At 48.6% G+C, this 26,000-nt stretch overlaps 1 protein-coding gene across 2 annotated transcripts in view; it reads right to left on the bottom strand.

Annotated features, from left to right (window-relative positions):
* The window catches only part of Ptch1 (patched 1), a 57,713-nt gene that overhangs the window by 5,666 nt on the left and 26,047 nt on the right, over nt 1-26,000 (bottom strand). For both annotated transcript variants that reach the window (XM_075969379.1, XM_075969378.1), the window contains exons 10-21: nt 25,586-25,741; nt 24,675-24,773; nt 24,090-24,215; nt 18,644-18,762; nt 17,691-18,093; nt 16,995-17,304; nt 11,854-11,996; nt 9,870-10,053; nt 7,914-8,194; nt 5,959-6,096; nt 3,972-4,114; nt 191-290 (exon numbers count right to left, since the gene is read on the bottom strand). In XM_075969379.1, coding sequence (XP_075825494.1) covers nt 191-290; nt 3,972-4,114; nt 5,959-6,096; nt 7,914-8,194; nt 9,870-10,053; nt 11,854-11,996; nt 16,995-17,304; nt 17,691-18,093; nt 18,644-18,762; nt 24,090-24,215; nt 24,675-24,773; nt 25,586-25,741 — 2,202 coding nt within the window. The remainder of the gene's footprint in view (nt 1-190; nt 291-3,971; nt 4,115-5,958; nt 6,097-7,913; nt 8,195-9,869; nt 10,054-11,853; nt 11,997-16,994; nt 17,305-17,690; nt 18,094-18,643; nt 18,763-24,089; nt 24,216-24,674; nt 24,774-25,585; nt 25,742-26,000) is intronic.

Below are 26,000 nucleotides of genomic sequence, written 5' to 3'. Positions count from 1 at the left end.
CATCTGCTGACCTAAAGCAAAGTTGCTCCCGAGCCCCCAGCCTGAGCTATCAAGCGGAACAGTAAAACAGCCACTGTTGCTCAATATTTACTAAAGAGGTCACGCCATCAGCAGAACCTAAATATCTAAATGGGGACTGGGGAAAGGAGGTGGCTTGCGGGGTGAATGCCTCACCCTGGTAATCACTGACCTCAGGACAGGGTCCAAAGAAGGACAGGAGGACAGGCAGCAAAACCAGTCCGTTGAGAACCCCCAAGATGGTGAGGATTGCCAGGACAGCAAAGAAGTATCTGGAAAACAAAAGGGAAGTGGGACCGTCAGCGTGAAAAGCAAGCGTTCTGCCCTCCAGGCACCCAAATGTTACTCTGCACCAAGGGCTTGGCTCAACAATCCCACTGCTCTGAAAAGTCAGCCACAAAACTGCAGTTCAAACTCTAACACAAGATTAGCGTGGGGTTTTGTTCTTTTTTAACCCTACGACTCCGCGGAGGACGTTCCACACACTAGAGTGTTAGTTCATGAAAGGAAAAAAAAAATTAGTTTGTTAATTTGCTGAAATCTCATGCCTGTAATGTTATTTATGAACGTGTTCCACCAACACAGAAATATGGAATGTGAAATGAATGGCTGAACATCCTGAAAGCACAGAGACAATGCCTAGGGGCCCCGCTCACGAAAACCCAGCAGAAATTTAAACAAATGAAGTGAAGGGTGTAGAATTTAAACAAATGAAGTGAAGGGTGTAGAATTTAAACAATTTGGCCCAGGAGGAAAAGCAGCCCGCTTCTGCAGGCAGCTAATCCACTGTGAAATGCCCCTGCCTCTTACGGCAGAATCTCTAATTAAGTCTCCGGCGCATCAGGTAAGGGTTTCCCTGGGCTTTCATTAATCACAACTTTCTGCCTAGAATTCTCTGGGTTCCAGTTTTACCAAATAGCTCCGATTTCAACCTTTTTTTAGAACATAGGAACCAGCTCTGCAAAGAAAACCCTGCCCATTCTGTGGGAGCCGGGGCATTGTGCGGGCGAGGGCACTCCACAATGGCAGGCTGCTCTGCGGGCCAATCTTTTGTTGAACACTTTAGCATCTCTGAATACTCTTGTTTTGCGTCAGCCAATTCAAACAGAAAGGCTGAAGCACCACGGCAGAAGAGCGAGAGTGGAGAACGAGTTCTGTGTTCCCACCATTGAGGGCTAAAGGTCTGGGATCCTTCAAGAATACCCAAGGTAAACCTGTCAGCCAGGGACCGCTTCTGGCCAGCACTATGCACAGCTGGAGGGCACACGCTCCACGCAAGGATGCTTCTCTGGAAATAATGATTTCTAGGGCTTTGATGGAACTGGGCTGGAGGGGTGGGGGTGGGGTTAGGATGTTCTGGAAAGAAAGAGGGAGGGCCAAATATCTATCTGTTAATGGTGCCCCGGACCATAAAACTGAACAGCCACCCTGCAATGCCATGTCCATGTATGTTCTGACATCAGATGAAAGGAGAGAGAATCCCTATAAAAATACAAATACCTCACAGCTATTGTAAACACTAAAACCCGCTGAGTTGCATTAGTAAAAACCCAAGCCGCCAACGTCTTGCTCTAACGTAAACTGTGGGACTTTCAGCGGAGGCATATATCAGCGGCAGGCATTAAGACATTTGCATCCCATCCATCTAGCTGCAGCATAAACAGACCAATTAGATTCCTGACGGCTTCATGTATACAGTGTCTGCTCATCTATTCAACTCCGGTGAGGACTTTATCCGCCCTGTTTTAGAAAATGGGAAGCCCTTCTAAGTGCTTGAAACAGGAACCCTGATATCTCTGGGAGGGGAGGAGCACAGCCCCAGCGAGGACAGCGAGGAAATGGGCTCTGCTTTGTTGTGTCCATTGTAGAGCTGGGCGCTAGCTTCTTGGCTAACCTGCAAGGTTCCAGCATACCCTCCATTTATTTCTCTTGGCTTTGAACTGCCTGCCGAGACTTGAATCTCCCAATCCCATCAGAGTATACGCCACACAACCAAGAAGGTTATGTGCTACTCGCCAGTAGTCACAAAAAATGGCACTCAAGAGGCTGTTATCGCCTTTGTGTTGCAAGAGCCCAGAGACCATGCCAAAACTCTGTACCAGAAAGACAAAGCTAGAACCTGTGTAAGGGCATGCAGAGAAATGCCAAACCAACCATTTAAAACAAGGCAAACCAAATCAAGATCTAAGTCAAGCCAGCTACCTCACCAATGTTTGGCAAAGGAGACTCTACTGACCAATTTGCTAACCTGTCAGTAGGCTGTGTGAAAACTCGCATGCTCGGACTCACCTGAGAGCAGTCTGGAAAGGCCCCTGTCAGTCTGCACTTTAATAGCCCCAGATTATCAGGAAGCGTCTCACAGAGAATGCTGGTCTACACTGAAATGATCCAACCTCAGCTTACTCTACCCCCAAACAGTGAGCCAACCATGCCCTCATCCAGAAAGATGGATACTCTGGAAGCTTGGCTGCCCAGTGGGCTATGCCTCAAGACTGGTCCTTTCTTTTTCCTCCTCTGGTGGTGGGGATTGAACCGACTCGCCCCATGCACCTTAGCCAGGTACTTGTTGTATCACTGAGCTACACCCCCAATGTAGCTAATGCTTGTTTTGTATTAATCTTCAGCTACAACTTCTAGCTAAAAGCCTGCTTTTCATCTGGAAAAGTGAGCTTCCCTCCTTGGCTGGCCTGTGTAAGTGTAAATCTTGATGAGAGCCAGATGTGGTGGCACACGCCAATACTTCTAGCACTTCGGGGGCTGAGGCAGGACAATCAGAAGTTCAAGGCTATTCTCTGCTACATCACAAGTATGAAGCAAACCTAAACTACATGAGACTTGTTTCATAAACAAAACCGCAAACCCCCAACCCCCTAAAGACCATTTTCTAGTCTTCCTCACTCTTTCCTGCCTTAAACACACAGTAGTGTTTTTCCTAAGGCATGGCCTGAGGAGCAGCCAAACTCTACAGAAGTTTTAGCCCAGAGCGAAGCACAGTGCAATTCTGTTTTGAAGAGTACCAATAAAAGAAAAACCAAACAATGCTACCAAGAACAGCCTGATTAGGTAATGTCTCCAGACATGTGGCGCATTGTACACACTCTCTGGGCTCTGCCTTATTCTAAAGACACGCTAGTATCTTACATACTGAGGATGCTGGATTGGCCTCTTTGCAACAGACCATGCTTTTCTACCTAGGAGCAGACAGCTTGTGAAGTCAACAGCACCGTTGAGAGAGTACAGTTTCCTTCTGGTTCCAATCTGAAGATGCTTTTTCAAAATGAAAACTCACTGTCTTTTATACTTTGGAAAAGTCACCATCTTACCCATCCATACCAAGTAGCAAAATCCTGCCTTGTGATCCAAGAGGAGTACACAGGCCAGGTTTGGAGTCCCTGAAGTCAGAGGTTCAGCACTGATGAAGACTCAGAAGGGACCCAAACACACAATCTGGGTACACCGTACTCATCGCCTGTGTAAGGTTTACAGCTAGGTGACCACACTGGAGGTATGCTAAGTTCTCTTTCTATATTTTAAGGCAGGGTCTCATGCGTCTCTGTCTGTCCTCAAACTCAGTATACAGCCAAGGACTGGGGCTACAGAGCTTTACGTGGTGTGGGGGACAGAATCCAAGGCTTCGTGCAGGCCAAGCCCTCCGCTGAGCTACATCCCCAGCCCCTCCCGTAGTTCTGAAGAAGAGAGAATCAAAGCTGAACACAGTTAATTATCGGAACCTGCAGCCATCTCTGTAGACTCAACACTTGGGATACCAGGTGACTCTAGCTTCAGGCTGTGGAGTTGCCTCTGCTCTAACCTTTGCCCTTCCGCTTTCCAAGATACTGCCAGACTAGAAAGCTTCTGAGAGAGCTTGTCTGTGGGCCTCAGACAGGCTGAGATGTGCTACCTACCCGACAGAGGAATAAGCCATACAGGCTCTCTACTCCACTTCTGCTTACCTGACAATGAAATCAAATTCGGACCCTGCAAGCATCAGCACGCCCAGCAAGGTGGACACAGCACCGTCCAGAACAGGAGCGAACATGTGCTCCAGGGCAAGCATAGCCCTGTGGTTCTTGTCACCAATGGCTGTCAGAAAGGCCTGAGCAAAGGAAGAAGGGAGACGGTCACATTCCTGGATGCACGTGGTGAAGTGCTCAGCTCTGTCTACACCTGGGTTTTATCATCTTCTCTTGTATCTCAGGTTGGTTTCAAACTCACTATTACACAAGAACGACCCTGAGCGTAATCCCTCTGGCTCCACGTCTAGAGTACTTAGGTTTACAGGTGTGCTACTATGCCTGGTTTATGGGGTGTTGAGGATAGAGCCTGGGGCCTCCAGCAGGTGAGGCAAGCATATTATCAACCCAGCTATAACCCCCCACCCCAGAAGTAATTCTTAAGTTCATGTTAGGTAGGTAGAGACACTACGAAGAGACTATTCTATTGTTAAAAAAAAAATCGAAAATGTAGCAATAAAGCCAAAAAGATGATTTTTTTAAATGTCATGATATTAAAGAAATAAAGCATTGTTTACTAGGTCTTCTAAAGAAAAGTATTATGCATACGGGTGTATGTCTGTGTACCATGTGCTTGCCCGGTGCCCACAGAGGACAGGAAAGAGGACATGAGATCCAATGGAGCTAGAGTTACAGGTAGCTGTGAGCTTTTACTAGCTAGGCAAGTCCTCCACCAACTGAGCTAAAGTCTCAGCCTCAGGTCTGCCTGAAATATTGGAGGCTGCATGTGTACTTGGTTTCATGACAACACCCCATTCATATTGAGCCACAGTTAGTGAAGATGCATATCTTGAACAAAACCCAAAGCATGGTGGTCCAGGCTTATAATCCCAGCAGGTAGATCTCTGGACTCTGCTGATCAGTAAGCCTAACCTACTCAGTGAATTCTAGGCTAGTGAGAGACTGTCCCCCAAAATAAGGTGAATGGTGCCTCAATAAGAGTATCTGTTACCCTCCAGCCTCTCCAAGAGTGCGTGTGCGCGCGTGCACACATAGTTACCTAATATACTGATTCTAAATCATCATCTTACTAATAGCCTCAAAACATTCCTTCTGAACAGCCAATCCACAACCTGTGAGTGCAATCACAGCTCTGAGAGGCTGCAGAAGGCACACACCACGTGCTCAGCTCCAAGCACATGCTGGAAAAGCAAAGCCAGCATCCCTTAGTTCAGACTGAGAGCTGAGTGTCCAGCTGGGGCGTTGCAAACACTATACCGGTCAATACGTATTTACTGAATGCCTCTATTAGCCCCAGGTACTTGAGATGTGAGCATAGCTGTAGTCAGAATGTAAACTGCACACTGCTTGCTGCAAGGCTTTCGACCAATTTTCTCATCAGTGTGGATAGCTGGCTCATTTATTGGATTCTAGCCTCTCTCTCAGGTTAATTTCTTCCAACACAGGCAGTGTGTAAAAACAGAAGGCCAAGGTCCCTGTGAAAGCGTCCCTGGTTCTTGTGTTCTGCTGCATGGATGCATCAGAGCTGGGAGGTCTACAGAGCTGGGTGGGCTGAGGTGGAAGAGCAGGCTCTGCAGGGCTGTGCACCTGAGCTCAGTCACAGGCCCCAGGGTATTTCTGCGGCTGCCAACTCACCTCACCCTCAATTACGCTATCCCCCACCAGGCCTCTGAGGGTGGTCTTGTTGTATTTATCCCCACTTTATGACTGTACTTAAAACTGTGTGGATGTTCACCTAAACACACAGACTGTCTCGGGACAACAGTGACAACTCCGGGATAGGAGTGCTACTGCATCGCCGTGCACAGCCCTTACACACTGCAGTGGCGTGCAGCCCTTTTCACTCCCCGTGTATCTTATCTAGGACTCCCCAAGGGACTAAGAACCCTCAAACATTTCGGACTCTGTAGGGAGAACTGTGCTTGACATATGGGAGACGAAGGCCCAGGTTAAGAAGGCCCCATACCAAAGCCACGTGGACGGTGAACTCCACGCCGATGCCGACAGACGCGATCAGGATGACCACAGGCACAGCGCTCAGCTTGATTCCAATGAGGCCCATCATGCCGAAGAGCTCAACTGTCATCAAAGCCAGGACCATGACCTTGAAAAGGGCACGCAGCAATTAGTAAGGTGGCACCAGGTACACTAGGAGGGGCAAACCAACAATCCCAACATGGGAGCAACAATGTACCTGTCATTGAAATACTATGGAAAAATACTGACTTCCTTTACCTCTGGACAACTTCCTGTCTTATATTTCAACTTCCTACGGCAAAGATGTTAGGACAACTTACTGTCCAGGCTAAAAAACGGTTTAAGACAAAGTTTAGTGTATGTGTGTTTGTGCGTGGTGTGTATTTGTATGTGTATGCACACACATGGAAGCTAGAACTAAAGCTGGGAGGTGTTCTTTGGAGCCTCCACTGAGACAGGTTCTCTCACTGAGACCTGGAGTTTACTATCAGGCTAGCCGGGCTAGTCAGGCCTCCTCCCTCGTCACAGACCGCCACACCCAGCCTGACCGAGCTATCTTGCTATCCACCAGTTTAATACTCTTTGCAAATTATTTTTCTAATATTCCTATCCTAGGAAGGGAGCACACCCTGAACCATCTATGAAGAAGCAGACCATGAGAGTTCAGCCTTTACCCATTATTATTTCATCAGCAACAGTTACTAGAGACAACTCAGTAACACAATACAGGGGGTGAACATAGGTGACTCAAATACAGTACTGCTTTAATAGACCCAAGCTGAGCCCCAGCAGTCTCTGGCACACGGGGCTCCCAGAGCCAATACCTAGGGCTACTGTGGTTCACAACAAGGCTTTAACCGTAAGCACCAGAAAGTGAGTTCATACTGCAGTATTTTTGATTGTTATAGTCTGTAACCTAAAGAAAGCGGATAGGATCGGGTGGATAAAGGTTTTTGTAGGTAAAGGAACTGTGCTTTGGTTGGAGACCAAAGGAAGAAACTGGGGACACGTGTCAGGTTACGGGGCCTTTGTGCTTTCAAGAGATGGGAGCGGCTAGGGTCACAGCACAGACCCTCAGGTTTAAGGGAAGGCGTCAGAGCCTTTCATCTTCCTTGTAAAAATGAGTGCAGAACTTTGGAGTTTCTTGGGCCAAGGAGGTTCTTGTGAACCTCCCTCCCCCCACACTTCCGCCACATAGAGGAAGGAGAGAAAATGAACTTTCTCGCTTGGGGATAGGGCAGTGGGTGGTGGCAGAGGTTGGGAGGAAGGGTGGAAGATGGATGCCGTCCATGGCTTAAGTGCTGCGAAGACCTCTGCAGACTAAACATTTACCTTTCATGTACCTGTTGCCCAGACTCAGCACAGAAACAAAACCTGTTTTTGTAATTCTGGCATTTTAAAGGCTATACCACAGTTCACGGAACTTAAACAATGCCAGGATTTTAGTCTCTACACGAGACTCACTTCAAATCCGAGGCAAATGGCGATGAGAGGCAGTTCCATCTCCCCAGGAGTTAGTGTTCACTGTGCACAAAGGGCCCAGGTGTCTCCCCCACCCCTGCAACTGTCCTAACTTCTCTGTGCATGCTTCCCCGTAACACACCTCCACACATGGTTAGGGCTGGGATGAGGCCCTAAATAAGACTTCAGAGTTAGGAAATTAGTTATGCTTTGGTTATTTTTCTTTACGCAGTGGGCTTACAAAGTCTCCTATCTTACACGAGGACGTTTTAATGCTGTGTGAGAGGGGACAGAGATTCCGGCCATTAGGGGCTCTACCTTCCCCATGAACCTCACCACCTCAAGTAGAATAAATATCTTACAGATGATGCAATCTATACCCTCCTCCTCCAAAGGCCCAGACATAAACAAAACTTCCCGGCTGCAGAAAGAGCTATGCCAAAAGGAATCCGACTTCTATAAAGACCCTTATGGTAAACTCACAATGATCCCAGCCGTCCAGGGGTTCAGCAGGAAGACCGCGCACACTAGGAACGTGCAGGCCAGCACCACGCTGATGGCTAGCAGCAGCCAGTGGCGCAGGCTGATGTATTGCTCCCAGAACAGGAAGGGGTAGCCGTTGGGGTAGCTGGACAGCCCCAAGCTCGTGTAGTTCTTACAGATGATCCTCACTTTTTCGATGGCTTCCACGAAGTCTGAGGTGTCTCGTAGGCCGTTGAGGTAGAAAGGGAACTGAGCGTACTCAATAGGTTCTGCTGCTGGGACTGGACAAAGGAGAAGCGGTGTGAGTGAGGGCTCCTGGGTGAAGAGCCTCCACCACCCCAACGCCACTGATGCTGGATGTGAAATACAGAAACGGGAACTCCCCCAAAGTGCATTCATTACCCATCTTCCAACAAAACAGACAAACAATGATCTGGGCCTTTGCAACATTCAGAGTTGGTTTAAAACTTCTCACTAACAATCCGTTTGTTCTCACTGTGTGTGTACGCGTGTGCACGTGCTTGTGCATTCAGGCACACGTGTGGAGGTCGGAGAGCGACCTTGGATGTCAATCTTCTCCTTCTACCTTCTTAGTCAAAAGTCTCTTGCTGCTTGCTGTGCATATTCTAGGCTGGCTGGCCCTGAAGCTCCCAGACACATTTCCCACCCCGTCTCATCTTGCCTTATGCACTGGGATTACAGATGCGCTACCACATCCAGCTTCATGTGGGTTCTGGGGATTCAAACCCAGTCCTCACGCTTGTGTGGCAAGCTCATACCCACTGAGCTGTGTCCTGAGCCCAGAACCAACCCTTTGATTTTATCAGGTGGTAGCAACGGGGTAAGAGTGGGATGGGCAGTGGAAGGCCCTGTAATCTGTATATCTTTAAGCCTCTGATTTTATTATTCCAGAAGCAGCTACCATTTGTGAGAACTCTAAATGCCGTAGTAGGACTTAAATGTTGACCTTTCGTTTCCATGTCCAATTTGCTCTCCCTGACCATTTGTAAGATCCAAATAATCCCAGAGTCATGCCTTGCAGAAAAAGACACTTGACTTTTCTTGTCCTTTAGTGACCTGGCGACTTAAACCTTTCCCGCTTTTCTAATGCAATGCTAAGTCTTCAGCAAGAGGGGAAGAAATCCTCACACAACAAGCATTTAGTTACTGCCCTGTGTGTTCCACACCCTTTGGGGTCATTCAGTTGACTTGCTAAACATGATTTGCCCCTATTATAATCTCAACTATAAATTTTCATTAAGACAGGCCTTGGCTGCTTGCCACCAGTCTCTGGGGGTTAGTACAGGGGAGTTCAGAGAGCTGCCTGCCCCGTTTGCAAAGGGACCCGTCTTCTTTCTCATGTCTTCTCTTGGCCCCACACCCAAAGCCTACGCTGCTACTAACATCTCTAACATAAATGCAGACTAAATCCACACAGAGCCACCTTTCAAACCCTGGGCTTAGGGGTGAAGGGAAGAGGAGAACACTGATGTATACAGACTTTTCGTGTCCAGTTTAAACAGCTCTGACAGAGCACAGGTGCTTGGTGGCTTATAGAAATGACCCAACATGCCAAAAATCCCTTCAACACCAGAGTTGACAAAGTTAAGATAAACATATAATCCCTAGCGATAAAACTCGGCAATAGTAAAATAACACTCAGCGTGGAGGCGCCCCCCACTTTCACATGGAACAGCTGGCATCAGGAGAAACGCCTGGCGTTCGAGCTACAAAAGGAGGTTAGAAACGCTTATTTCTCAAAGCGAGAGTACAGGGCTGTATTCCATTACACACCCTCATCTGTCTCCCGGAGTTTTAAACTAAGAGAAATATATTGTTCTATTTACACTTTTGAACCCTGGGTAGTGTCAGCGAAGAAGGCTGTTGCTGAGCTCCAGGCAGCAGCGAAAGGAGCCTCTGAGAAAGCCCAGCCTCTCTGGACAGACGGCTACTTACTCCTCAGCCTGGTCTCCGGCATGTAGTCAGCTTTGTCGTGGACCCACTCTGGTCGGTGAGGCCGGATGTTGGCCTGGGAGGCGGCATAAGCCACGGGGTCGTTGCTGACCCAGGCCGTCAGGTAGATGTAGAAAGCGCTGGGATTAATGATGCCATCTGCATCCACCAGACGCTGTTTAGTCAGCTACAAAACGGGAAGAACAGAGGTCATTCAGAGTGGGCTGTGGGGTAAAACACACTCCTGCTGGGAGACCAGAGCTTTGTACCCACTTTTCCAACAAACAGCAGAATACCCATGGCTTGACAGTGCCCCAAGTCCCACAAGAATACCTCTGATGTCTTTCAAAATGCACTTATTGGGGGATGCAATCACCAGTGTGTTTACAGCAAACACACGGTTCTGCAGATGGCCCAGGAATTGGCTGAACCAATTAAATCTGAATGCTAAAAGAGACTGTCTGCAGCCAAGGCGGGTAAAGAACAATCTGGAAAAACATATTTATAGGAGGGGCGGGGAGGGGGGGAACCTGGCAAGCATCCCCGTCCACGTCTGTGTGTAGTTAACCTCTGTTGTTAACACTGAAGGAAATACCACCCAGTAAATGCAGGGGCTATAAAATAAAACAACATCTGTATAAATTTTGCTAACACAGCCTCCGATGACCTGCACATTCAAAAAATGCCCACTGCCAGAGAGGGGAAGACAATGATGCAAAGCCAGGGCCTCTCTGAGTAATCTCACTCCTGAGCCCTGGTCAGATTCAGGGGCCACATGTGCTCCCACAGTAGATCTTGTGGGCTTTACTCGAGTCAAAGACACTATGAGACGAAGTGCGGATTATAAATATGGTAGATACACCGAAAAAAAATTTCCTGTTTACTTTAGGTCCAGGCCTCCTTCCAACGTTCGGTCTTTTTTAACAAAATGAAAATCACCAGTGACAGCAGCTCACAGAGAAAGAGTGTGGAGGAATAAAGAGCGTGGAAGAGAGGGAGAGACGTAGACGGCAGGGATCTGGATTCAATTAATCCACGGGATCGCTAACAACTGTAGGTCCTCAGACTGTCTCTGGAATTACATAGCACAGCTCCTGGCCTCCGTGCACGCGGCATGCTCTTCTTTCTCCCGGGAGAGGAAATGGTATCTTGGTGCCTGGCCCCACCACAGGCATCCCACAGACTCCCTGATCCCTAAGTCCAATTCAGTATGTCTCTGCTATCCTGTCAGGCAGGCTGGTCTGCCATACCCTTGTCAGACCCGACAGCCTGTTGCATGCCACTATAAAGCACCAAAGCTCACACTCCACAATGACTGAACCATGTACTTTGTAAATCTGTCGCCTTTAGCGCCAGCAAAAGGGAGAAGATAGTATACAGAGCTGCCGAGATGATTAACACGACGGTTTCTGCCCAAAGACAGAGAAAGCAAACTACTACCCACAAAGAGGCCTAGAACTCACTCCAAATCCAGGGTGCAAATGTACCCCTGAACATGCCTGAGGAAACCAAATATGCTAGAGTCCAGGTGCTTCAGATACAGAATACTATCAAAGGGAAGAGCTTTCACTCCTGAGGGCTGAGCAAGGTGGGCAGTGTGCGTACCCATCTGCTATGTTCAGACCACAGCAAGCTGCCTGTACTCACCATCTATTCTTGGGCCCAAGTGACCTCTCTGATCTCCTAAGCTGCTCACCCACCCAACCACAAATCCATTATTGTCCCCTGTCTGAATACACCATACTGATGAGCATTACAGGAAGAGTCACTGGGAAAAGCCTGCACTGTCAACACCATCATCGCTATGGCGTCCGTCCCCTCTCTTGACAAGAAGGGAAAGGGAAGCCTTCTGGCCGGCTTGGGGTCACACAGTTACCACCTCCTATCATTTCAGGTCCTCACGGAACAACCAGGGAATGCCACACCGCCAGCCCAGTTTCCGCAGGTCAGCTGCCCAGAGGTTGTTCACAGTGGAACAGTGGGATACCTGACTGATGTCGATGGGCTTGTCTCGGCTGCCGGTCTGCACCAGGAGCTTGTAGGCGAGGACCCCATCGTCCGACCCATTTTTGTAATTGTTTGGCATGATCCTCCCAGTTTCCCAGTCACTGTCAAAGGCATCCTGAAGTCCTGTGAACAGCAAACGCGTACAACACATTAAAGCCTGGACCAAGAAAGAGGGCCTGGTTCTGAGGGATTACGCTGAGTTCAGCGGGCAGGGAGGGGGCCCCATCTGCAGCTTTCTCTCAATTAAGAAAGGACTGCCGTGCTAACCAATCGCTGCTAGGGGGACAAGAAAACACACGGTTTACTCAAACTAAGGAACGTAAGTCCAGGAGATGGATAGATGGCTCAGGGCCCTTGCTGTTCTTCTAGGGAATCCGAGTTCAGATCCCAGAACCCACTTTGGAGGGAATACAACTGCCTGAAACGCCAACGGCAATGCCTTTTATTGTGCATGTATGCGTGCGCACGCGCGCGCACACACACACACACAGAAAGGGGAGGTGGAATGGTAGCACAAGCCTTTAATTTAATCCCAGCACTCAGGAAGCATAGATGGCGGATCTTTGTGAGTTCAAGGCCAGCCTGGTCTACATAGTTGAGATCCAGAACAGCCAGAGCTACATAAAGTAACCCTGTTTTAAAAAAGAAAGGAAGGAAGGAAGGAAGGAAGGAAGGAAGGAAGGAAGGAAGGAAGGAAGGAAGGAAGGTCCCCCTTTTTTTTCCAGACAAGGTCTCACTGTGTATCCATCCTTGCCTGCCTTGGCCTATACCTCAACCTCACTATGTAGATGAGGCTGGCCTGGAACTAACAGAAATCCACCTGCCTCTGCCTCCCCAGTGCTGGCATGAAAGGTGCGCACCACCATGGCTATAGCTCAACTCTTTTTTTTTTTCCCTTTTAACTTCATGACTATTCCATCAAGCAGCAAGGGAGAAGAGAAAGACACACACTACATCCATTAACCATTTCATGCCACACAGGGAGCTACGTCAGGGGTTCCCCAACAGGACCAGAAGTTCTACCGAGAGCAGTAAAATCCCATTCAAGCTCCCAACCTCCAACAGCAGCTTGGCTGCCCCTGGAGCCTGGGCGAGCAAACACGGCTCTGACAATCTGATCCATCTGTTTGACTTGTGTAGCTAATACAAGCTGTGGGTTCTGCTGCCAGGTTGTGTAAAGATCACAGCCAACACCTATTCACTCTCCTCCTGTTCTCTTCCTCTCTGCCACCCTTCCACGGGGAGGGGTATGTGGGGGGAGAAGGAACACGGGGAAATACCTCAGGGCGAATTTGGATCTGTTTGAGAACAGGAAGCCACAGGCCAATACAAGGAGGCTCTATGAGAACAGATGACAAACCGCAAGCCCTGGGAGGGGAGGAAAAGAGCTTTCTGGGCTTGGGGGATGGGGAGCCCATCAGCTCACCACACACAGCTGGGCTTGGCCTCTGTAATCAAAACCATCATTACAGACCTGACACTTTGGCTACAGCTGTAAAGAGATAAGTGTGTTGGACTAGAAAACAGGACCCTGGTGACCCAGCCTTAGGGTCTAAGCACTGCCTGGAGGGCTCTCTCCCCAACACCCCCACCAGCCCCCTCCCCAGTAGACCCCTAAGTCCCAGGTGCTCAGAAGAGCCCTGTCTGTGCCTGCTGTGTCAGATACATCTGCTTAGAGAGATGTGTTTTACTTCATTTCAGGACAGGACTAGGGGGACTTCAAAGACAAAACACAAACTAAACAACAAAAATATATGCTCTGTGAATGCTTAGCATGGTGAGGCGTTTGGGGTTGGGGAGCGGGAGGAAGTAGGAATGCCCATAAAACAAAAGCTCCCCTCCAACACTATTATGATGTGGGCATTGTCTCCAGGATGTAGGCTGGGTCACCCGTGGGCCCCGTACTTCAGGGGCAGGGGCAGGCAGACAGAGGGACCACCAGCGTGGAAATCTCCAGCCTCAGACAGACTTTTTCACAGTAAGGTTTGCACAGGCAGCAGTGAGCAGATGTTATTTTATGACCCAAAGTCCTTCCCCACCCCCATCCTGGAAAAAAAAATAAACAGAGAGGGAGGACCAACCACTCCCCAACCCCCTATGAGGGGCCTGCTCTGTTTGCCAAGCTAGGAGAGAGGAGAGCTTTTATTACTCCAGACTTGCAGGGCTCAGTGCTCAAGGGCTACCAAGGGCTACTCCAGGCGTCCACCTTCCTTAGCATTCAGTTCTAGAGCTCATCTCCTGAGGAGCCAATTAGCATCACCATCCCCACCCTACAGATGAGAGGACTGAGGTCTGCAAAGGTTAAAGGGTTAGAGCTAAGCTTTGAGCCCAGGCAGCGCAGAGCCAGCATCCATATGGAGAGAAACCCACACTGAGAGCAGCGTGCTGTTCACACAGAGAGACTTCCGCACTATCTAGGGACCCTGCAGCCAAGGCAGAACACGTTATGGAAAGCCACGCTGAGAGCAGTGTGCTGTTCACACAGAGAGACTTCTGCACTATCTAGGGATCCTGCAGCCAAGGCAGAACACGTTTCCTGCAATGTTGGCCCCAATGCAGTCTACAGTTACGGACTTCACGAATAGTTGAGTTCTTTCACAACTAGTTCAGTATTTTTGACTAACCACTGAAAATCTCAACTACCATGAGCTGGACACCACACACGTGCCCCTTGGCTGACATTTACATTCCAAAAGTTTATAGCAGAACCTTGTATTTATTTCAGCTGCAGTTCTTACTAGAAACATTTGACAGTCTGGGCTACAGGAATTACCCAAACATACAAGCCCCTAGAAGTGAAAGGATCATCTACTTTGTCCATGTAACTCAGTGTGAATTAAAAATGCCACCTGCACATGGCGCACAGATTTCAACTCTAACTTCCTTTACCTCCTTATGTGGATGTTCACGGTTGTCCTATGGGCTGGGGATAGACCTCAAAGGGAGAGTACTGCCCTGGGTTCTACGTCAGAACTGACTTTGAAAATGGCATGAGATAATCCCTATATAAGCCATTAAATATTTTTCTAGGAGTGAAAATACAGAGTACCAATTGGAGTGTTGACCAAGGCCAGTGAGACGGTACAGCTGAATGGACTTCAACACAACATACAAGTCTCTGGAAGAAACGTCGCTGTGAGAATAACTGTTTCCTCCAAGGAAATATTCAGGGACCTGAGCAAACACTCAGCAGCCAAGAGCCCTCCTGTCTGTGAGCAGCACTCTGGACCCTGAAGGACCCACTGAGGCATGACAGCTCCAGCAGGGCTGTGGGATTCTGACGTGTACCAGTCTGGCTGGGTGCTGCTTGCTCAGTAACCAAACTGTAGTTCAAGTTACAGATATCTATGCATATGAATGTTTTGGGTCTTACTAGAGTTGGTCTTTAAGACTGTCTAAGAAGACACCCTTCCCAGCCCCAGCCTACCTCACCAAAGGGGAGTCCCTGGCTGAAGACATTGGAGAGCTCCTTCTGCAACACGCTCCTCTACCCAGCACAGCAGACCTCTTTGTCATTTGTGGCAAGTTATTTGCATGTCTTTGGTCAATGTGAACGGGGCGGGGAGGGGGGGGGGGTGTGAAAAGCAGAGACTCTGGCAACTGTTTGGCTCTTTGTTAATTCACTACTTAAAAAAAAATAACACATGGAGAACCGAGTGTAAGGAAATAAAACTTGGGGCGAATTCAAGACAATCTCCAGGGCTTCCTGATGCTTTCTCCACCTTCCCCCGAAGTGGGACCTGGCACGTTTGTACGAGCAAATTCTAGTCACTGCTCAACACCGATTCCTGTCGGATCAAGCTGTTTATCACCTAGTGCAGACTTATAGGGGAAACTGGCTGCCTGATCTTTACATGCAAGAGTACTGACTTAAGACAAAAAGGGCACTTAAATATGTGTTTAAATAAGCCTAATTAAGTGGGAAATTAAGACAGCCACAGGGATAATCTAAGCCAACAAATGCTGGAGTTGCAATTATTTGGGTGCTCCAATAAAAGCACTTTTGCTTGGATTGTGTGGATAATGGTCCTGATTGTCTACTGCGCCCTGCCCATGTCAACATTAACAGATGTTCTGGGAACCAGTCAGCAGTTAAGAGCAAATTCAGTCCGTCTTACACTTCTCTCCAGACTACCAACAGTACTTCCTAGAGATGTGCCTGAGAGGGTTAAAGGCGCTTGATCTGAGTTCGATCCCCAGGTCCCACATGGTGGGAAGAGGACAGCTGTCTTCTGACCTCAATATGCACACTATGGTGTATGCACACGGACACACTCACACACAATCTATAGGTAAAACAAAGGGAGGGAGGAGGAAGAAGAAGCAGGGTTTGCCTCTCCATGAGACAGCAGGATGTGGGTAAGCATTTCTAAGTTCACCGCCAAATGAAAGGATGGTTGGTACGGAGCTCTTTGAAGACAGCAGTGTCAAAGGTCAGTGTGAAACACACAACCACTTCAGTGTCAGACGTTGACACAGGGAAGGCCTGGTAGGAGTGAGCGATCTTTACACTTTCCACTCTGATTCGCTAGGGACCCAAAGTAAATGAATACAAATAAAAGATGTCCAAAATATGCAATAGCTGCCCCAACCCACTGTTACAGTAGGCTGTAATTTAACAGACAGACAGCTCAGAAATCCCACCAAAGACTCCAGTTTCACTTGGTCACCAAAGTAGCCACCATCCAAAAGGAATAGGAGCAATAGACCTCCAGGCTCCCTGTTTTCTAATGTCTTTCTCCAGTGTGTGTTCACAAAAGTGTCAACAGAAGGGCTCTTACTCACATAGTTGTAAGTTGTTAAAGCCAGAGCTGGGAGACTGCCACTGAAGGGGGCTTTCTACAAAACAGGCTGGAGAGGCCCTCAGGAACTAAGAGCATTTGTTACTCTTGCAGAGGACCTGGGCTCGATTCCCAGCACCCACACCTCCAGTCCCAATGCCCTCTTCTGGCCTCAGGGACCAGATACGCACATGATGCACACACATGCATGCAACACACACACAGGTAAGATAAAGCTGCTTCATTACGATGGAATACTTTCATACGATGGACAGAAGGCAATCACTGTCTGGGAGCTGGGGCGCGGCAGGTGAACAATGGCGGCCTGCCGTAAACCTACCTTGGAGCCAGTCTCTGAAGTAGTGCAACCACATTTGGGGAAGTTGCTTGTTCTCCTCCAGCATGACATACTTCACACTGCTGAAACTCTTATGAAGGTCGTAAAGTAGGTGCTGGATGTTGGGGTAGTCTGCTTTCTGGGTGACTATGTACATGTTGTAGAAAGAAAAGTATTTGAACTGCGCAGCTATAAAGTCATATTCTCTGGTTTCCCGAGGGACAATGTCCGTGAGGTCCAGCCCGTCTCTCACTCGGGTGGTCCCATAAAGGCTGACCCCCAGCAAGCCCAGGAAGAGGAGGATCACCACCACCTGCAACAGAGGGAAGGGCACTGGATGAGATCCAGAAACACATTCCTGATTCCTCCAATACCAGCACCAACTGCTTCCTTCACTCCACATAAACAGCCCAGTCTCCCAGAGGAGAAAACAAACCACACTAAATCACCTTTTTAAGTAATCTCACAAAGAATGAAAATATATATAAAGCAAGGGACACATTTATACTCATAGTACTATCTGTTTCACGGAGCCTCCCCATGTAGGAGTTGGCTCATTAGAGGGGCCCTGAGGTTTGCAATCTGATGCTGGCGGGCCTGTCCTGAGCGCACACGAACATGATGATGATGGATCCCAAAGGTGCCAACAGTTCACATATTTCTCTTCCAGGCAGGAAGCCACACACGGTGGAAGGTTACCTTGGCTTTGGGTTTCAAGAGGAAAGGAGCGTAGTGCTTCTCAGCAAACGAAGACAGCGTCCACTTGGTGCAGGGGGGCTCGAGGCAGTGAAGGCTGGAGTCTGAGAACTGGGAAAGCAGGTCCCGGGTGGAGCTGGTGCTCTCTGGGCTCTGACAGCTGAGGGTGTCCTGGGTGACGGTGACAGGCTGCACGGAGATCTCGGATCGGGGCTCGGCGGTAGTGTAGTACACGTGAGTGTGAGGGTCGTACTCCGTGCGGAGCTGGACGGTGGACTGCATGGTGATGTGGGTCTCGTGAGCAAAGCTATGGCTGCTGTAGGGTGGTGGTGGGCTGTAACGGGTGTTGCTGTGAGGCTCGGTGTAGGCCTGTGGTTCAACCTGAATCACCCTGCTTACACAGGGGCTGAAAGAGAAGAAGGAAACACACCGTAGTGTGTGGTCATGAGGGAGAGAAGGGGCTTTCACGTCTGCTGAGCACCGATGCTGGCTACTGACACCACAATCTGTTTCTCTGAAAGCATCACCTGACTCCTTTGGACACAGATGTAATCCGGTCCAAGACAAAGGCATAGTTGACCCTGAAATAGTGATAACCCCCTTCAAAGCAGAACTCCAAAGATCTAAAAAAACTAAAAACAAAATCTATCACCCTGTGTTTCTACACAAGTGTTTTTCAGCATTCCTCTGCTCCACAGAGCTACCAAACAGTTCCAAACAAACACAGGTTCACGATGGAAGAAAACACCACAAGTGGCAGAATCTCTAAGGAGGTTTCTGGGCATATTCAGTTTGGGGAGGAGGAAAGTGTGACAGCTCACACGTGCTGAAGAGTCCTCTGTCTGCCCTTTCCTGTCCCCATCACACCAGCCCACACAGTTAGCTACATCCCCTTCAGACTCTAAACAGTCTTTTTATGCCCAGTAGAGGCCCCAGGACCCTGAAAACATACATACCTGGTAAAACAGCAGAAAATATCCAATCTCCTGTCCTCTCGTCTATATAAATCCATGCTGAGAATTGCTGGGAAAATGAGCAGCACCATGGCAAAATTGAACACCACCACCACGGCAGCCTGGAGCAGAAACGCAATTGAAGTCAACAATACACCTCCCAGTTAGCACGGTGCTTCATAAGCAAATGTGTACCATGTGCATGCAATGCTCACAAATGCCAGAAGAGGGAGTCAGATCCCTGGGGCTGGAGTTACAAGCAACTGTGAGCTGACACGTGGGTGCTGGGAGGAGAACTTGGGCCCTCTGAAGAGCAGACAGGGCTCTTAACCACTGAATCATCTCCCCAGGACCCCACACAAAAACATTCTGGATATTAATCTCTCAACAACTTGCTGCTACCTAGAGAAGCAGAGCTACCAGACAGTGCATGGTCTCCCTCTTCTCTCCCCACCACTAAGACGCTGTGTGTAACTGAAATGGAAGAAACCCAGAATTTATACATGCTGGAATGAAACCATTACCGACTTACTAACCTAACCAGATCACATCTACAAAGCCAGGCAAAGAAAAGACTTGAGAAGTTTTACCTCAAAACAAAAAGAAGTATTTTCCTTCTAGAACGTTTCTAAGAGTTTCCACAACCCTGATTAATAATCTGTATATAAAGTAGATCAAGTCTAGCAATGTGTCACCTTTAAAACATGAAATAAAATTTCACACATGTCCCCTGAGGTTTTTAATAGGCACGTTCCAAATAGCCTCGGGAGCAGCTTGTGGGAGCAACAGCCAAGGTCAAGGAGAGTTAAGCAGAAAGAAATTCCTGTGTGTGATTATAGTCTGTAGAATAAATAAGTATGGATTCAAAAGCCACTCTATAACCTAGAATAAACACAGGGTTAGGTTCTGCAGTACTTGGGCAAATCTCTTGCTGACCTAGTAAAAATTGCAAAATTGGGCTGTTATTAGGCAAAGTCGACAGGGCATCCAAATGCAGTCCTTGTTCTGAGAAGTGGACAAGAAGCAGAAAAAACGAACTGGGAGGGGATGCTAAATAGCCAAGAAATAATCAGAAATTCATTTAAGAAGTAAAATCTCCTAGTACAGCTCTCAAAGGATAGTTTCTGAGACCGTCTCAAAACAGGAAGATGGGCTGGGGCGAGGAAAGGAAGCCTGGCCATCACTGGTACCAAGAATTAAAAACCAGGAGACATTTCACAAAGGGCTTTTTGAAGGGAGTGTAGGTTTATGCTCCAGGTGGAACAGCGAGCTGGAGGAGATGCCCTTCGATAAACAGCCAAGTCTTCTACATCACGCCAACTCTTTCCTGAGTCGATTTTCAAAGGATCTTGTCAACAGAACAGGTTAACCAGGGCTTAAATGTGTTTCCTTATGAAGCAGCATGTATGTGTGACAAGCTCCTGTCACAGCTGTGACGGGAGACGCTATCTAGGAGCTACATCCCTTCTCTGTGAAGTCTAATCTGTGCTGGGTGCTGGAGAAGCCAAGAGAGTAAAGACGAACCTTGCCCTCAGAGCTACAAACCAATCGGATCCAAGGCTGAACGAGAGGTGCCATTTTAAAAGGCAGGTCCCCAGCAGCTCAAGCGGTGAGCGCTTGTGTGTTGGGGTGGACAGAGTGGCTGGTCCAAGAAGGCTTCCTGAGAAAGGTTTCGAAGATGAAGATGAGGTCCAGGAGGGACAAGAAAGAGACAAGGCAATAGAGGAACTCCTGACTCAAACCACTCAGTCCTGAGACAGGTGATGGGAGGTCAGGCTGTCCATAGGCACCCACTGTGTTCCTATAGTAACCAGGATGTAGCCAGTTGGCCACAGACAACCAATTACCTAGAAAGACGGGCTTCCCAGTCTTTCAGATTCAAATGGAGGTGTGATGCAAAGTCCTCATCTTAACTGGTTTGGATGCTCTTGTTGGGGCTGGTGACTCCTGAAAGGGCATACTCACACTAAGTGTGGACCACTGACCAATTAGATGCAGGGAATTCTGGGAAGACTAAGACTAGAGATTTTCCATGCCATCGCCCTTTTTGATTCCAGCCATGTTTACAGCTCAGGAGTAGAATGCAGAGATAAGTCCTAGGCATCTCTCAAGAGTGAGGGCAGAGACTCCTGAGCCACTAAGGCTCACAAGGGCACAGGCAGCAGGTGTAGCCACGACAACACTCATGAAAAAAAAGTCTGACAGGCAGCTATCTTTGCTCACTCAGATGGAAGCAGAGGGATGAGAGCCCACAGCAATGCCCCTTCTAACCTATTTTTTGACAATGTGTTACGTATTTAGAGGAAACCATTTTCTGCAAAGAAAACAAATGCCAACATCCCCCATGGGTGTCAAAAACTTAAAAGTAACTAGCAAGAATTTCTCAAGACAGAGTGGTCTCTGCAAAAGAAGACAAAACCTTAGAAATAACAAAAAGAAATTCTAAGTAAGACAGAGAATCGGATGGAAACAATCTTGGCTGTGGATTGAATCCAGCTACTTTGCTTGAAGATGCTGCCCCACCCCCGAAGCACCTGCAGTGGCCCTGCTGAGACACCTGTGGCAGGATCCTAACCTAAAACCTTTTACTGGCTTAAGAGTGGTTCACTGGTAGACTACTTCTTTGTGGGGTCCTGAATTAAAATCCCACTGCCACAGACAGAAGGGGTGGGGCATAGAGAGAATGCTCTGTGGGTAAGGGTAGTCACTCTGAAAACCTGAGGACCCGATTTCAAAGCCTGCTGTGTAAACAGTTTCCTCCAGAACTGAAACATTCTATCAAAGAGCTATCAAAGTCCCTGAAACTGAAAGTATCAGATCCACTAGGCCCCCTCCCTGCCAGAGCGAGCAGAGCCAAGCTGCAAAGAAGACCCTGAGATCAAATCAGCTGTGTGGAAGAGGCAGAGGTTTAGACTAGGAGTCATCTGTAAAGGACACAGCCAAACCTGCTGAGCTGCCTGCAGGCTGTGCAGTGGGCTTCAGGTTCCTAGCTTTGTGAGCTGTTACCCATGCTGGGGTGGGCTCTGGTGACATAGCTGTCTGCTCCTGTAAGTAACCCCTCACTAATACTCCTGCAAGTAGCAATCATTAGTTCACCAAGCTGGACTTTGGTGGTCTCTGTGCTCTGGTCGTGTCACAGGTTCCCTGTGTGGTGAGTGGACACGCATGTGCTGCACTGCCCCAGGAAAAGCTTTTTCACACAACCAGTTCCCAGTATCCACATAAAAAGTTAAATACGGCTTCTACTTCCTGTAATCCCAGCATTGGGATGGAGCTTCCTGGTCATCCAGCCCAATGGCTGATAAGCTTTGGTTCGGTGAGACAGCAAAGGAGGAAGACACCTGATGTCCTGCTCTGGCACCTGTGTGTGAGCCTACACACCCATATGCTCACAGTCACATACACGGGGGGGGGGGGGGGGGGGGCAATGACACAAAATAATGAACATTTAAAGCAAACCTTTATCATTAGAAGGAGTAAGGGTCTTGCTCTTGTGGGGGGGAGGGGGTTCACTGAGGAACCACACTACAATGAAGGCTGACCAGAAGACAAGCTATTTATTTGAGGGAAGGAATGCTACTATTTTGGTCGGGGGGGGGGGGGGGGGGGAACGAAGTTTCATAAGGAAAAAAATCCAAATGTCACAGTGGTTTATTATGGCACAGAACTCTCTGGGCCCCCTCTCTCTGGATACTCTTGGTGGCTACAGGTGACAGACGCACACACACAAAGAAACATAAAGTACTCATTTCGGCCCTGTAAAGGTGCTTACCTTGGGAGAACTTAGCGCACTGGATTTCCTAAAAGGCTTTTCTATCCTCAGGGAGAGACCACACCGTGGGGTGTCATTAGGGGAGGAGAGTTTGCCTTGAGGAACCACCAGTACTGAGAGGAGAGGAGAGCCAAGAGTGAGGGAAAGAAAAGGAGCGAGCGAGCGAGCTGACGCAGAGCTGACGGAGCAGAGCGAGGCGGACAGCGAGGGGACAGGGAGTGGGAGAGAGAGCAAGAGCAGAAGGCTTCATACTGCAGACTCCAGAAGCAGCTCTATTCCAGAATCAGCCGCACACGATCGAGAGCGGACACAAGAAGAGCGTGTAGCAGATGCATGCCTGTGCCAACTGCTTCCTGAAACCAAGGCCATGCATTTCTTCCCTTATCTTTTCCATTACGAACCCTTGGTTATTTCCATTTCCTTGCAGCTCTGTCCAGTTTCAGATTCGACTTTACTTATGAACCACTGTTACCTTTATTCCCATAGACGTTTATAACGCCAGGCCTCTTCCTAGTATCTTTTTTTTTTCTCGGGAGTTGGTGCTTGTGACTGACAGAGAACAAGCTCTTCTCTCAGTCTCGGATCTTAGACTAACTGTTAGGGAGGCCTTGCACCTCACCCCCAGCAGGGTCTCTACTGGAAGGGAGATGAAGCTCAAACACCCAGGGGACCGTTTCTACTTAAGTGACAAATGTGTATTTAAAGAGTATAAATAGGGACACAATGTATCATCTGTCACCTTCTCTTCCCATGATCAGCACCTGGTGATGAGCAGAGCCCATGAAAGAGTACAAACTTGACAACAGTTTCACACAAGGACATCAAAGAGTCTTCCTCCAGGCAGCTGGCCACCTCATAAGTTTCCTTAAGACAGCCTAGTCTAAGAAGAAGAGAGACAAATGCTCCCTTCAGCAGAAACTTCAAAACTTGAAATTAATTCAAGAAACTTCTACCATGTCATGAACTACCCAAAAACCTGCTGCTCTGGTTGCTTCAGACTTTCTATGAACTACGACTACTAGGTCTAGCCCAGGGAATAGACTCTTCAGGCTGACAGCCTGGGTATGGGAGGAGGCTGTCAGAGTAACGAGGCCTGCAACACAGGTTTTGCACACACAGTGAGCAGCAGGCAATCTAAGCTTGCTTAAGCAGCCGGAAAAGGGAACAAGGAACCACAGAGGACAGGACAGAAATGCAGAGGCCAACAAGGAAAAGGCGGCAGGACACAAGGATCTCCAAGATATAACCCTTGCAGGACATAGCCAAGTGGCCAACATACTCTCATATAGTGTGATGGTCACTGCCTGCCAGCAACCCTAGCTGCATACTCCAGTGGAGTCTTTTACAGCCTTGAGGTGGGGCTGTTAAGGGAGGGGAGATATGAGGTGACTGGAAGGGGGTAGTCTAGAAAGAGGAGTCAGCCAAGGAGGACTTCGGGGAACATCCCTGGGCCTGCTGGCCTACACAGCACAACTCCACAAGTGAACAGCTCCTGGATGACAAGGTGTAAGAAAGCAAAGAGCCCCAGCACTTGACCTGGGAGGAGTACCAGGTCATGCCTTGAAGCACCTACCCAGCAGCATGCACTTGATCTGCAAAATCAGCGCTAGACTCAAGTGAAGCAGAGAGGAGACACTAACCAGACAAGCCACAGGGACCTGCCCACTGTAAACTCACCTGGAGGGAGAATGCTCGCAGTGCAGGAATAGGGATTAAGGCAGCCATGAAGAAGGCGGTGACGTTGCTGATGGAGGTGAGGGCCACGCTGGCTCCTGTGCGCTTCAGGCACTCCCCGGTCCTGTCCTGAGGAAGACAAACCACAGTACTGAGGGCTGCCTCTGAACTAGCCCCCCCCCCTTAGAGGACGTGGTGGCGCTTTCTATAGGACTGGCTGTTCTGGGTCTGAGGAACCTCCAGCACCAGGTTCTGCTGATGTCTCCTTCAACATCATGTGTTCCTCACAGTTACCATCACCCGAATGGGAAAGTCGAAGACAATGATGACTTAATGCAAACCCGTAGCCAAAGAAAACCACAGAAACAACCTTGGGCTTTGAGAAGAGATGGCACAGGAGCATGCGGCACAATACTAAGACCCCCACATTTCCATGGGCACCCTAAATGGGGCTCTTGGCGTTTCTCAGAGTGACGTTTCATTTGACTTGAGACTGACCAGACAGCAGAAAAACTACAGGACAAATGCCAAGGAAGAGAGTGGGCTCTGAGAGTCCCCCCAGACATCCTTCTTTCCTCCGACTGTTACCTCAAATGGGATCCTTTTATTTTGTCCTGTTTCACTGAAGGCATGTGCCAAGAGGAAGACGTCGTCCACACCGACACCAAGAGCAAGAAATGGCAAAACCTACAGCAAACACAGGCAACCACAGCATTAGCCAGGGAAGACTTCACAGGGAAACATGGCTGCCAGTGCCCCACAGGTGCCAAAGGGGCGCTCAGGCCAGTTTGGTGGACAACATACTTATCCGGAAGTCTGCATCCCTAAAAACCTTTCAGTTATGACTCAGATGTTCTCACAAGCTTCTTTCTAAGGTCTAGGTACAATAACTTATCTTAGAAGTAAAAATGAAAAGCCAGCTAACTCGTATCTAAAGCTGTGGTTCCTAGTGATCCCCAGTCCAGCATCAGTGCGAAAAACTGAAAATATAAGACAGTACCTCCATATAGACCGGGTCCAGCCATCTTTGTGTTCTCAGTGTGATTCTAATGCTTACTGGAGTTTAAGAACCAGTAAATTATACACGCTATTCTAAGTGAATGTCTCTACCTACCAAGAGCATCTCTGAACTAAAAAAAAAAAGTACGAATGTGTATCTGTGTATATGCACATGGTGTGTGTGCGTGCATGCGTGCACCACACAGCCCACTGTACAAAGGTCAGAAGACAATTCTGTAGCCTGTTCTCTCTTTCCACCTTTTATATGGGCTCTAGAGATGGAACTCAGATGGCCAAATTTGCATAGTAGGCACCTTTATCTACTGAACCATTTTTAGCCCACAGAACGGACTGGCCCAGTGGGAGCCAGCCCTCTTGAGGTAAATGGCATCCTCATGGAAAAGGCTTTGCAGGTTCTCTGGGTGAGACAGACACACAGGGGGCCAGCACGCTGGGCAAAGTGTTGGCCAGAGGGCAGCGATGAACGGTCCCTGCAGTACCTGAGTTGTTGCAGCGTTAAAGGAAATCCCGATCAAGGAACAGAGGCCCAATCCTGCAGCCACTGACAGTGCAACCAACAGGACGCCAGCCAGCCCCACGGCACCCTGGGACTTGGAGCAGTCCCAGCGCAGCATGGTTAAACAGGCATAGGCAAGCTGCAAGCAGAACAACAGGGGAGGGGGGTGGAGGGGAATGGAGAGAGAAGGTGGGGGAAAGACACAAAACAAGAGCCAAACATTAGAATGTGTGGGGATTCTAATGTTTTCCCCCTCCAATTGCCCCACATCCAAAGGTAGAACCTATTAACTCCAACAAATATATCTTACACTACAAACATCACACAACAAGGCTGAGCTGTCCCTGTCTTGGGTGTCCTTGGGGGTGTACTTGTACGTTAGGGGCAGCAGCTAAAAA

The sequence above is a fragment of the Microtus pennsylvanicus genome, chromosome 4 (assembly GCF_037038515.1).
Source record: "Microtus pennsylvanicus isolate mMicPen1 chromosome 4, mMicPen1.hap1, whole genome shotgun sequence".
Lineage (NCBI taxonomy): Eukaryota > Metazoa > Chordata > Mammalia > Rodentia > Cricetidae > Microtus > Microtus pennsylvanicus.
This window is presented reverse-complemented; position numbering and strand designations above follow the sequence as displayed.